Source organism: Suricata suricatta, chromosome 3, assembly GCF_006229205.1.
Source record: "Suricata suricatta isolate VVHF042 chromosome 3, meerkat_22Aug2017_6uvM2_HiC, whole genome shotgun sequence".
Lineage (NCBI taxonomy): Eukaryota > Metazoa > Chordata > Mammalia > Carnivora > Herpestidae > Suricata > Suricata suricatta.
In genome coordinates this window covers 124,988,747-125,001,652 of record NC_043702.1, presented here as the reverse complement: position 1 = coordinate 125,001,652, position 12,906 = coordinate 124,988,747, and the positions used below count along the sequence as shown (strand labels likewise).

The 12,906-nt window shown below is 40.2% G+C and overlaps 1 protein-coding gene across 1 annotated transcript in view; it reads right to left on the bottom strand.

Moving 5' to 3' along the window:
- Window positions 1-5,236: 5,236 nt before the first annotated feature.
- Window positions 5,237-12,906, bottom strand: part of CACYBP (calcyclin binding protein) — an 11,801-nt gene continuing 4,131 nt past the window's right edge. Inside the window, exons 2-6 of the mRNA XM_029935117.1 lie at window positions 11,485-11,704; window positions 8,446-8,542; window positions 8,081-8,180; window positions 6,701-6,798; window positions 5,237-5,809 (exon numbers count right to left, since the gene is read on the bottom strand). Coding sequence (XP_029790977.1) covers window positions 5,653-5,809; window positions 6,701-6,798; window positions 8,081-8,180; window positions 8,446-8,542; window positions 11,485-11,704 — 672 coding nt within the window. The 3' untranslated portion in view covers window positions 5,237-5,652. The remainder of the gene's footprint in view (window positions 5,810-6,700; window positions 6,799-8,080; window positions 8,181-8,445; window positions 8,543-11,484; window positions 11,705-12,906) is intronic.

The window sequence follows — 12,906 nt, the reverse complement described above, 5'->3', positions numbered from 1 at the left end:
CCCAGGGACAACTGCCCGGGGCGCAGTGTGGAGCCCCTGCGTGCCGTCGGGGGAGTGTTCCTGGAGCAGACATCTGAACTTACATCAGGAGAGAAGGCACGAGGTGTTTGCAGAGGGGACAGTGCAAGCCGCCACTTCGTCGAATGAGGAAGATGAAACCCAAGCAAAGGCCCAGTCGTGGAAGAGGTCACATCATGTGAAGGTAAGACTTCAATACCGGGTGCTGGAGAGTTTTAAGCAGAGGAATGAAGCCATTGGTTTGTCCTACAGATAACTGAGGACTGTGTGGCAGATCTAGGCCAATGAGAGAAAAGGCTCCGTGCAAGATAACCAGTTTGGAGGATGTCATAATCGTTCTGGAAAACCAGGGCCTGGGCAACGGGAGGTCAGGCATTAGCAAAGAAGATAGTGGGATAGATTTAAAAGTCTTATTTAGGAAAGAAAATTGTGCAAGGCTTAGAGACATATTTACTAGACAAAGGGGACTCTAGGCTCCTGGTAAGGGTGACCAGAAGGATGGGAGAAGGCAACACCAAGATAGAAAATACGGAAAGAGAAGAATGGGTTTGGAGGTATGATAGTTCAGGTTTCAGTTGTGCTGTTGAGATGCGTGTGTTTTCCCTGTGGAGAAGTCCGGTGTGCGGCTGGAGCGCAGAGACTTCTGGGATTTCGGTGGAGGTGAAGCCATGAGAGGGAATTAGCACAGACCGTGGATTCATAATTCCCAAGTCTGTGTTATGACTAAAATTGGAATGCTCTAGCTAACACCAGTAACTGGTGTTAATCAGATTGTAACTAGGACGACAGATTGGTGGATTTCTGGCAGATCGTTGATAGGACACCCTCTTTTCATTTGTTTGAACCCGAGTCTGAGCATGATCTATAGATCTCATTTGGTTGCTGCTGGTTGCCTCTCATCCCTGTTTTCCTCATGTCACTCATTTGTCCTGTACGGTGGCCAGCATCTGGCTGTGTGCCTCTTCATGTGTCCTTCCTCCTCTGTCCCTAAAAACTCAAGAGTAACATTCAGAGGCTTGACGGGATCCTGGCTCAGTCTTCACAGTGTTGTGTGTCCTAGTTCCCGTCATGTCAGAAGGCACATACCTGGGGCACCTGGGTGGCGCAGTCAGTTGAGCGTTTGACTCTTGGTTTCAGCTCAGGTCACGATCTCATGGTTTGTGGGATCAAAATCCATGTCGGGCTCTGTGCTGACAGTGCAGAGCCTGCTTGGGATTCTCGGTCTCCCTCCCTCTCTCTGCCCTATCCCTGCTCCTGCATTCTGGCTCAAAATAAATAAGGTTAAAAACCCACAAGGGATTATTTCTGAAATAAAAATTCCCCGTTAAAGAAAAAGAAGGCACATATCTGTCCGACTTTCAGTGCTAAGGGATCAGTGGGTTCAGGTGGGGGCAGCCTGCTCCCTGCATTCGGTGTGTCCCTAAGGATTTTAGCATTTCATTGGTGATTTTCACCCTCGTCTATGCTGCATTAAGGTCACAATAGTGACTTTCTAAACTCCATTTTTTTCTCTATTAGCTGGCATTTTACTATAAGGAATTTTTCTTTATTGACATTTCCCTGAAATTTCCTTCAATCAAGACTACATACAGACAGATGCATGATTCCATTTTAAGTTACAGAGTAAATGAGTTAGTACTCTAACAACTCCCAAAGGTAACAGATGATTTTTCACTATCATTATGAACTTGGGAGATTTTCTGTAGATTGCTTCAGTGTACTCCAGACATTATTTTGATGCTCAAATTAACCCTCCCACTGCCCCTTATCCAGCCACTGTTGGGTCCTATATATCCTGTTGATTTAATGAAGGATATTTGGTATTTCCTCACTTTCTGGCACAAGAGAACCCAGGCTTGCCTTGAGTGTTTTCTGCCTCAGACATTTTTTCTAGGGTCCCCGGTCCTTTTAGTAGGAAATGTTTAGACACCACATCTGAGCACTAAGGTTGCTCCTCTTTGCTACTGAATTCTGAATTGTCCTCGCCTTTAGGCCCTTCTGGTGGGTGTTCTAGGCAATGTGCATTTAAAAATAATAATAATGGTTAAGTTTGTATTGATTCTGTACTAGTGAAAATATTAGCTCCTGATGACTCAGTCGTTACTTTTATGATATACATGAAAATAGCTTCAACATACTACAGATTTTACCCCGAACACTAGTAATTGCAGTGTTAAGGCTTCTGTCTATGGTTCTGTCTCTTCCGTCTCCCCAGCAATGGACAGAATGCTGTGTTTCAAAGTCACCTGTAAGTAATGTGTTGTCACAACTTAGTATGTTTGTTTTCAAATGTGAGGATAACTTTTTATTTAGCTTTTTAAAATTTAAGGTCAAGGGTGAGTTGGGGAGAAGGGCAGAGGGGGAGAGAAAGAGACGATTTTCAGCAGGCTCTACACTTAGCACAGTCAGACCCTCAACTGAGCCACCCAGGCACCCCATATTTAGCTTTTAAATTGTTAAATTTTGATGGTTCTAAAGTTGAAAACTATAGACAAAAGTACATTCACAAGTGTTGTTTCCATCCTGCCTTGTTTTTTGCCCTGTTGGTAACCGTTCTTATCAGTTTGGGTGACTCTTCTAGCTTCTTTTTGAAGTAAGCAGATACATGTGTGTGGATTCCTTTCTCACCCATTCCAACACTAAGGGAAATATCCCATAAACCATTTTATGCATTTTGCTTTTCCTGTATCCTGACGATCCTTCTGTATCAATATGGAGAAATAATCTTTTCTTTTTGTGACTGTTAAGGACCCTCCCACTCAATGTTACCAGTTTACTCGGTCAGTTCTCTATTATTGGCATTTGGCTATTTCCTTTTTTTTTTTTTGCATTTATCATTACAAATTTTTGCCAGTGTTAGCTGTGGGAAAGAGCCCGGAAGTAGACTTGTGAGACAAAGGATCGATGCATAGGTAATTCTGTGGAAATTACCAGCTACCCTTCTATGGGAGTTCTTACCTTCACTAGCTTTTTATTCTGTTCCCATTAGGTATTTCCCCATACTCTCAATAGTCTGTTAACCTTTTGGAGTTTTCCTAGTAAATGATACACAATGTTTTTGTCTTCTGAAGAAGCAAGCATCTTTTGCATATGAGAAAGTTACTTACATTTCTTCATGAACTTACTTGGGAATCCTCCCAGTATTATTGTCATGTTTTGGGGGTTACTTGCTATGTGGATATTATGTAGTTAAAATTACAAATACAGTAAAACCTTGGGTTGCAAGTAACTTGTTCTGTGAGCACTCCACAAGACCAGCAAACATTTCTAATGAATTTTAACTTTATAAACGAGTGAGGTCTTGAAATACGAGTAGTACATTGAACATCACATGATCACAACTGAGCCAAAGGTTCTCTCACTGCGGGATTGTAGGTGATTATCTCCCATGCTTGGTCTCAGGCTGCGGTGTTTGGCAGAGATCAGTGATTTTTCAGAACGTTGGTAGGTGCCTATAACTGGCACTTGTGTATTTTTTGTCACTTCAACGCACCTATGGACAGTCCTTTATTTGCTTTTCCATACAAGAGTGAGCTTAGAAATGCTTTGCTTCCTTCTAGGTCAGGCTGCCTGCGGATATAGATCTTTCCCCTGCTGCCTCATGGCCAGTTACATTACATACAGTCTATGACAAGTTTATCAGTACTGTAGTCAGGGCGACTACAGGGCAAGCACATACAGTGGCCCCCATGCCGGAAAAAAGGTTGACAAGAAAGGCGGCAAGCAGAAGAGCATTATAGTGGAAGTTAAGGAAATATTCGAGAAGTACAAACAAGGTATGTGAGTGACCAAAATTGCAGGATTTTATATAAAGTCTACATCTCCTCTCATCTGCAGAGTTGGAGAAAAAGGCAGAGGAATCCCTTGTTTCAAATGAGATTAAGATGTGTAAAAGGTGGGGAACAGTGCAAAATTTTGTAGAAAAGCACCACCCGAATAAGATGGTAGCAGTGCAAGTGATGATTCTGTTTAACGACAATGCAGTGTCACATTTCTGCAAAATCCTCAAAAGGAGGCAAAAGCAAGTGTCGCTGGATAGGTTCCTTGTTAAAGTTGCATGGAAGAAAAAGATCCTGTGGAGCCAGTGGATAGCAGAGATCCGTGAGTGATAATGAAAGTCGTTCTACACAGTAACTCTCCTCCTTGTCCCTCTCACACCAGCCACGGAGGTTTTCAAAGGTTAAGTGCAGATTAATTTATTTGTATTTTTTTGTTTTGTATTACAATACTATAATCATTTTTATATGTGTATTTTTGGGTTGTGGAACAAATCGAGTTTCCATTATTTAAAAAATAATTTCCATTATTTCTTCTTGGTAAGTTCATTTTGATATACAAGTGTGTTGGATTGTAAGTGTATTTCCAGGACAAATTATGCTCACAAACCAAGGTCTTCCTGCATTTAGCCTTATTCTAGATTTGAAGTCACACAATATAGTTTCCCTCACTCTTATGTTAATGTGGAGCTCTCTGTCCCTCTCTTCTAGTTCTCTAAAGGCCTCATCTCTACATTTAGATCTCTGCTGTTTAGCTATTATTTCAAATGCCTGGCTCTCCTACAGTTTTGAAATGCTGTTACTATATTCTAAAACTTCCATATGCTTTGGATCTTTTCTGTTCTGTTCCGATGGTCTCCAATGCCAGTATCACACAGCTTTTATTATAAAGGTTGTTAAATGTTTATTGTTGTCCTAGATACTAATTTTAAACTCTGCCAAACTTACCCTACGATTTTTACCAAATTCTGATTATGAATCATAGTTTCGGTTAATCCTCTTGATTTTTTCCCCTCTATGTGTTTGCTTTCTCTTGTCTAATTGCATTGGCAAATACATCACGGGCATCTTGCTCTTACTCTGGATTCTAAAACAAATCCCCCCTTTTAAAACATTTGCGGCACACTCCTGGATAGATAGAGAACTATTCCACTGAACAAAAACCTAACCACCTTGAGTGAACGTAGGAATAGATGGCCCTTCATTTATTTTTGTTTTATCAAGCCATCTGACCCACGGCAACTTACTAAGTGGTATATACACAGATGTCTGTTATTGTCAAAGTACAGATTTAGTTTTAACTTATTTATAAATATATTAATATCTAGAGGAAAGCACTTGTGATTAGATTATTAGGGCATGGTAGTAATGCGTGGTATATATATATTAAGCTGCTCACAGAAAAACTACCAACAACCTTGAAGTACACAGATACAAATCTGCATTTTATGCAAAAATCCAGGTTTTATTTTTACTTATCCTTACATTGGTGGGAGGTGATGTCAGGAACTTATAGGCAAACAAGAACTTTTGTTTTCTACCTCTTAGCTGAACAAAAATACACACAATGTGGCAAGATCATTAGGCAAGACTTGCTTTTTAACATTTCACACAAGAGTACAGTATTACCCTTTTTTGAACAAAATGCCCAGATTACTAAGGAAATCATCTTTGGGGGAAGTTTTTAATAAGCATATTTAAATAAATCCTCCAGTAGGAAATGGGAGAATTCACTGCCTTTACTTCTAAGAAGGCTATGTAAGTAGTTATCTGTCAAATTTATCTGTGTAGCTCCTCAACATTTCCTCATTGAAAATATCAGTATTTCCACATCACAGTCCCCAATGACTTTCAAGTCTCAAAATTCTGTGTCTCCTTTGGCTTGCTTCTCTCTCGATTCCACCCAGGCCTTATTAATGGTTCGCTTCATATCATCATCTCCATCTTCATAAATTTTCTTTAGAACATTCATCAATCCCTCACTAGGATCTGTTTCAGTGTCATAGGAGGGCTTTCTGTTAAAAAGAAAACAGATACAAATATATAGTAATGATCCCATGATCCCATTTACTGCTATGTCCTTAATATAATCAGTGCCTCTAGTTCAATCAGTGTCCAAGCAGAGCCAATTATATTCCTCACTTACTAAGTGCCAGATCGCATTAACTGGGCTCTGAGGAAACAAAGACATGATCCTGGACTCAGGTAATTCATTCTCAATTTAAAATCAATTCAGGTAGTTCCTACCCTTGCCAATCAAATATGGGCAGGCTACCAGGGAAGGAGAGAGAGAAATGTGGAAGGAAGGCTAAGTGACTCAATGTAGGACATCGTCACTGCAGGACATTTAAAGCAGAGAAATGGTCTGACCTAGGATGGAAGTATCTCTATTTGTTCCCTCTACACCAGCGACAGTGAAACTAAATTACATGTAAGAAACTTCTGTGGAATTCCAAAGTATATATGGGTGGCTCCACCAGTTAAGTGCATGACTCTTGATCTCAGGTTTTTAAGTTCAAACCCCACGTGCATGAAGCCTACTTTAAAAATGTATGTTGTATCTTAGACTAATGAAATGGAATCAGAGAAAGGACCTGGTATCCGTACAGAAGCACCACTGGCTCAGTATTAAGAACCAGTACGTGCGTACAATGTATGAATGAATAACAATGAACCAGTATAAAAAAAGCCAACCACAACTAAAGTCCTCGTATAAAGCAACATGCGGACGTGTGCCCTCTTCAGGTAGGTCCTGACAGTTGGAAGCTAACTGGGTGACCCAGTGGACATGAAGCGGTGGATGGTCACATCACAGACAACTGTTATCCACAACAGCAAAGTGTTAAAAACCTACAATCCCAGCAAAGAATACATCAGAATTCTTAAAGAAATGAAAGTAAACTCACTCTTTTTCTTTGCATTCTTTTTCAACCTGAGTCAGGTAGTCCCACCTTGTGTTTTCTGCTTTCTTTCTACATAAGATAAGAACTGTATCTGTCTTAACCTGGAAGAAAATAGGGGATATGTACAACTTAGAACACACGGAGAGAGCATGGATATTTATTTACTCAAATTATTGTGTGTACGACCTGTTTTACGTGTAATACCTTTACAAACAGGCCACAGTCCAAATACTCATGGAAGAGACCATAAACAAGTAAAACTGGAATGCTTTCAAAGACAAAGTCAAAAACCAAGGTAAAGTGTTAATGGTGTTTGATGGAGGCACTTCATTAGGCAAGGCCTCTGTGAGTGAAATCTGAGCAGTGGCCCGAGATCTGGAAGAAAGGGCACTGCAAGGAGAACGGCTGTAAAATGGGATGATTTTGGTGACTCAAGGAGAGAGTTACATTAGTAAGGGGTCAGAGACAGGCAGAGAGCAAGAGAATATACAACTCAACAATGATCCACAGAATTCCTAGGACTGAGTATTCATTCAACTACGCGTTTAGTGGATGAAGGAAGCAGTGAGACACATGATGATTTTTAAGTTACGTTCTAATACTACCTCTAACCTGCTGTGTTCAACTCTGAACACAGCAGAATGGCACCTCTATGTGCCAGATGCATTAAACCCTATTTAAGTCGAAAAGAGATTATCTGAATTAATGAGAGGTATGCATAATAATTTAACATTTTACAGCTTTTATTAATTCCAGTTAGAATAAGTGAAGTCCTCTTATGTATCAAAAATTTACATATAGTGCTAATAATAGCTACCATTATTTAAGTACCTTATATAATTTCAGTATATAATTGCAACTTTGTAAAACAAATTATTCCCATAATACAGATGAGGAAACTGAGGCACAGAATGTAAGTGGCACAACTGGCATTAAAACTCAATTCTCATTTGATCTTAATAGTTTATTCCCCTCCTGATTTTAATGGCAATATTTTTTTTTTCCTTGAGAGAAAGGGAGGGCACAAGTGAGTGAGGGGCAGAGAGAGAAGGGGTTCGAGCTCAAGATCTGAGATCATGAGCTGAGCCTAAATCAGATGCTTAACTGACTGAACTGCCCAAGCATCCAATAAACTATTCTCACAGCACAGGAGTTGACAATTGGCCACACAGTAGTTCAGGCTTCTGGGGCAGCTACTTGTTTCATTATAGCAGCCCCCCAGACAGCACCTAAGTGAGCACAGGAATGTTCCAATAAAGGGACCAGGCTGTAGTTTGCTGATCTGTTACAGAGGGTAAATTAATTCTAGCTCATCTCAATTTTAAATCAACCAGGTTCAATTTAATGAGATTTCCAAATATTACGACAAAGGAGCAAACTTACTTTTTTTGAACTGCCTTCCACAGAGATGGGTTTCAAGAGATTGTTCACAATCATGGAGTAGCTCTTCCCATTTAGATTCTTTACCAGGAGATCAAATGACCTACAGCACAAGAGTGAACACATGAGCTTTCTGCCTCTAGGAGAGGTGCTTTATAGCTCGGGTGGGAAAAAGCCACAAGCTTTATTTCAGGATGTGCATTTGGCCACCCCTGGTGAGAGTAACCTCTTCAGAACAGGTGTAAAGGAGAATTCTAAATTTAAGTAGTTTTAGGAACTGCAAGAGAAAAGAACCGGTAATAAGGCAACGCTGGACTTAATCGTTCCCATTGTGTGATACCAGTATCTTCCCCAATGTGAAAACTCACCTCTCTGTGAAATGCACCTGCACATTCTCAGTGGGGATTTGATGAACTCCAGTTAAGGTAATGTAGATTTTCACAAACTTATCTGACTGATCCCATCCTAGTAACAACAAAAAAAATGACACGGCTGAAGTCTCATTACCGTCTCTAGAACAGCAAATGCATAATGGCTCCTAAAACTGGATAAATTCTAGTAATAGAAACATGGGAAAAATTTAAATAGAATAATTTTCCAGATGGAGAAATTGAACTTCATAGCAGTTAAATAATCTACCCACAGTTAGGCATCTAGCTAGTGGTAGAACTGAGATTCAAATCCAGGTTTACTGAACACAAAGCCCCCCCTCCACCTTTTTAATACCTTAGAATAAGAAATACGATCACTAAATACATTCTTTTAAGAGTAGCTGCTCATTTTTCTAATACCACACAAAAAATAAAATGGATCAAAGACCAAAATGTGAGACATGAAACCATGAACTCCTAGAAGAGAACACAGGCAATAATGTCTCTGATACTGGCCGTAGCAGCATTTTTCTAGACATAGCTCTGGCGGCAAGGAAAACAAAAAAAAATAAACTATTAAGACTATATTAAAATAAAAAGCTTCTGCACATAAAAGGATCATCAACAAAATGAAAAGACAACCTACTGAATGGGAGAAGATATTTGCAAATGATAAGGGGTTAATATTCAAAATATAAAGAACTTATGTACGATTCCATACCCCCCACACCACCCCCGCAAACAATCCAATGAAGAAAAATGGGCAGAGCACCTGAATAGACATTTCCCCAAAGACATACAAATGGCCAACAGACACATGAAGAGATGCTCAACAATCAGGGAAATACCAATCAAACTACAATGAGATGTCACCTTACACCTGTCAGAATGGCTAGAATTAAAAACAAGTAACAAGTGTGGGTGAGGATGTGGAGAAAAAAGGAACCCTTGTGCACTGCTGAGTGGGAATGCAAACTGTGCAGCCAGTGTGGAAAACAGTATGGAGGTTGCTCAGGAAATTAAAACCAGAAATACTATATGATTCAGTAATTCCAATACTGGGTATTTACTTGTGGCAAACGAAAACACTAATTTGAAACAATATGCACCCTATGTTTATTGTAGCATAATTTATAATAGCCAAGATAGGGAAGCAACCTAAGTGTCAACAGATGAATGAAGATGTGGTATACATGATACAGATGTGGAATATTACTCAGCCACTAGAAAAAACCCTTGCCATCTGCAACAATACGGAAGGACTAAAAGAGTATTATGCTAAGTGAAATAAGTCAAAGAGAAGACAAACACCATGGTTTCATCTCTATGCGGAATCTAAAACACCAAACAACAGCAGAAACAGACCCATAAATACAGGGGAGAGACCAGTGGTTGCTTGCTGAGGCTGTGGGGAAAAGACCAGCACAGTGGTGAAGGGGAGCGGGAGACAGAGGCTTCCAGTTATGGAATGAGTACGTCGAGGAATAAAAGATACGGCAGAGGTGACATAGCAGATACTGTCAATAGCGCCGGACACGGACAGATGGCGGCTACACCGGGGTGAGCACACAGCATGGACTCACTGTGCTGTACACCTGAGCCTAATGTGTCACAACTCCACTCAAAAATTAAGATAAAAAAAACCCCTAAAACAAAACAAACCCGCTCATTTTTTTTGTGTGTGGAAATTTTCCCCTACACCTAAAGATCAATAATTCTTTAAACGGGATAGCTAAACAGCATCATCTAATTTCATAATCCTTTCTATTCTCTACGCAGTTAAAAAACAGTCACAGCTTCCACAATTCCCTTCTCTGACAAAGTAGAATTCAGTCTAATTCATCCAAATCTAATTTCGCTAACCATTATCTACACTAAATGCCACTGAGGTATATATTATCAAACAATTCATATTATTCTCTAACCTAAATGAGTTGTCAACACAAAAACCAAGCTTCATGTACAAAACCTATACTAAACATGTATATGTATTTATTGTATATGTAGATTAAATACACATATCCCTGACTGTCCCTTGCTTAGTCCTACACAATAGAAATGTAGTGTTAAAAAAGATGTCCTAGAGAACTCTGCAGAACTTCGTCCAGCTTCTTCCCCATGCAATCAATCCATCCCGAAACTCCCATCTAGGCTGCTGGGCGCATGCCGCCATCCTACCACCTCAGACCAGCTTCCCGTGGCCGAGGAAGTACACGGCAGATCTCCTTACTGTCCCCCAGTGGGTCTCTCAAGCACAACACACTGCTTTTCAGTATGACAGTACAGAAAACACAAGGTGCCTTTCACGTCTCCACGCGTCTCCTCTGCTCGCGAGATCCCCTTCCCTTCCTCACACCTGCCGAACTCGCCCTGCAAACTCAAGTCCTCTTGGAATTCCCCGTTCCTCACCTCCTTCAGATTACATCGGCTGCACTCCCACAGAACTCCATTCGTTTAAGCCAATATGGACTGACTGCTACATGCTAGAGGTTGTGAGCACAAAGAAAAATGACCTCCCGCCCCTCACACCGAGGTTGCACCGTCCCACTAAGCCTACTGAGGGGAAGCGGCATCAGTACCGGGCACAGGATTTTTGGTTGTAGGTCTGTGTTCGAACCACACCACGAGCAGGGATCGGGTCTCGGTCACTGTTGTTGCCACGACACCAAGCACAATAGTGGCACATATAACGCACTCAAAGATGTTCGGAATTTAACTAGATTCCCTTCCTTAGATAATATTGGTGGTTTTCTGGCAAAAATGCAAGACAGGATTAAAGCAAAACAAGAAGCTGTCCCTTATATGCTACACATCTTTCAGAACAGGTTCATTTCTGTTGCTACTCATTGTACTAAACCATCTTGCTGTCTTGTTAATAGCTTCTAGAATGTATTCTTCCCTTTTTTTCATTGATGGGTCTTCTCTTTCAAACCACCAAAAACAAACAGATTATTTTTAAAATCGAGTTAAAATTCACTACCCAGGAATAAGGTGCTGGGAGGCAGAGAGAGCTGGATGGAGGGTAGTGAGTCATACCGTAATTACTGATTTTCACTGTGTATCCCGTTGTAATGGGAGCAACCACGGCAGCTGGCTTTTCACTGTCGAGGAGTTCTGCTTTTCTCTGCGATTTCTGCTGCATCTTGTTCTTGATTTCTGTCTCGATCTTGGATTTTTCAGCCGTAAGGGCATCACGTACTCTTTTTCTAGTAGCCTTTTCCAGCAGCACCTTTACCTCTTCTAGGTCTTTCTGCAGCTGTGTTAAAACAGAAGATAGGTTAGCTATGATAAAAAAAAAGGTGATAGCTGGGTATTATGCCCACTGGTCATTTCAATTTACTGAAGAGCTAAAAATTAAGAGGTTCATTTAAATTTTCTAGCGTTGGGTTACAACGTGGGATTCTTTTTTCCAGCCTACAGAACTGTAAATAACTGAAGCTTCCTATTTTCTTTTCTTAAGGAAAATTATTATTAAAGTAGCAATAGGTTAATCAAGCCTAAATTTTTCACTTTAGCCAATGTTATCTGCCTTTGTTTTAGAACGTCTTACTTAAAAGATATTTCTGTGATTCATAAAGCTGGATGAACAATCTTAAAAAAAAAAAAAGCCAATTCATGGATTTCCTTATAACATCTCTTCCTAGTCATCATATATTAGGAATTTAAAAAATCTTATAAAAGATGAGTAAATACACAATAAACAGGGTGAAATGCTGCAGCAACTTGACTGAAGAAGTCTACTTTCTGTGACTGTTCCTCATTGACTCCTACCCCAATACTACACACAAATTTGCATTTTTAAGAAATTAAAAAAAAATAAAGACCTATTTCTGCTTTTAAAGACAAAGTCTCGTGGTGGCAGAGTGGCTCAGTTGGTTAAGTGTCTGACTGGCTCAGGTCATGGTCTCACCAGTCACGAGTTCAAGCCCCGCATCGGGCTCTGTGCAGACAGCTCAGAGCCTGGAGCCTGCTTCAGATTCTGTGTCTCCCTCTCTCTCCTTGTCCCTTGCCCACTCACACTGTCACTGTCTCTCTCTCTCTCTCTCTCTCTCTCCTTCAAAAATAAATAAGCACTAAAAACTTTTTAATTTAAAAAAAAAAGGAAGAAAAAAAGAAAAAGTGTTGTTCTGCAGTCAAAAGTCTGGGTCTTGGCTGCACCGTAGAGGAGAAAAACCTAGGCGAACAATCCAAAGGGTGACAGACTTCTGGTTTACTGAAAAACCACCTGTGTGAACACACTGCCTGCGTTGTCTGTTTCTACTTTCTAGAGAGAGGGCCAGCATTTTATGAAGAGAGAAAGATAATTAATCAGCTTAAAACCTTTCCCCCAGTTATCCTCTGACATACTGCAAATGCATAAGATCCTTACAAACAAGGGAGTTTATTTTTCTTAAAATAACTTTGCATTCTGGCTTGATAATAACAATTTGACTATAGCTGAGTTCATATTAAAAAAAA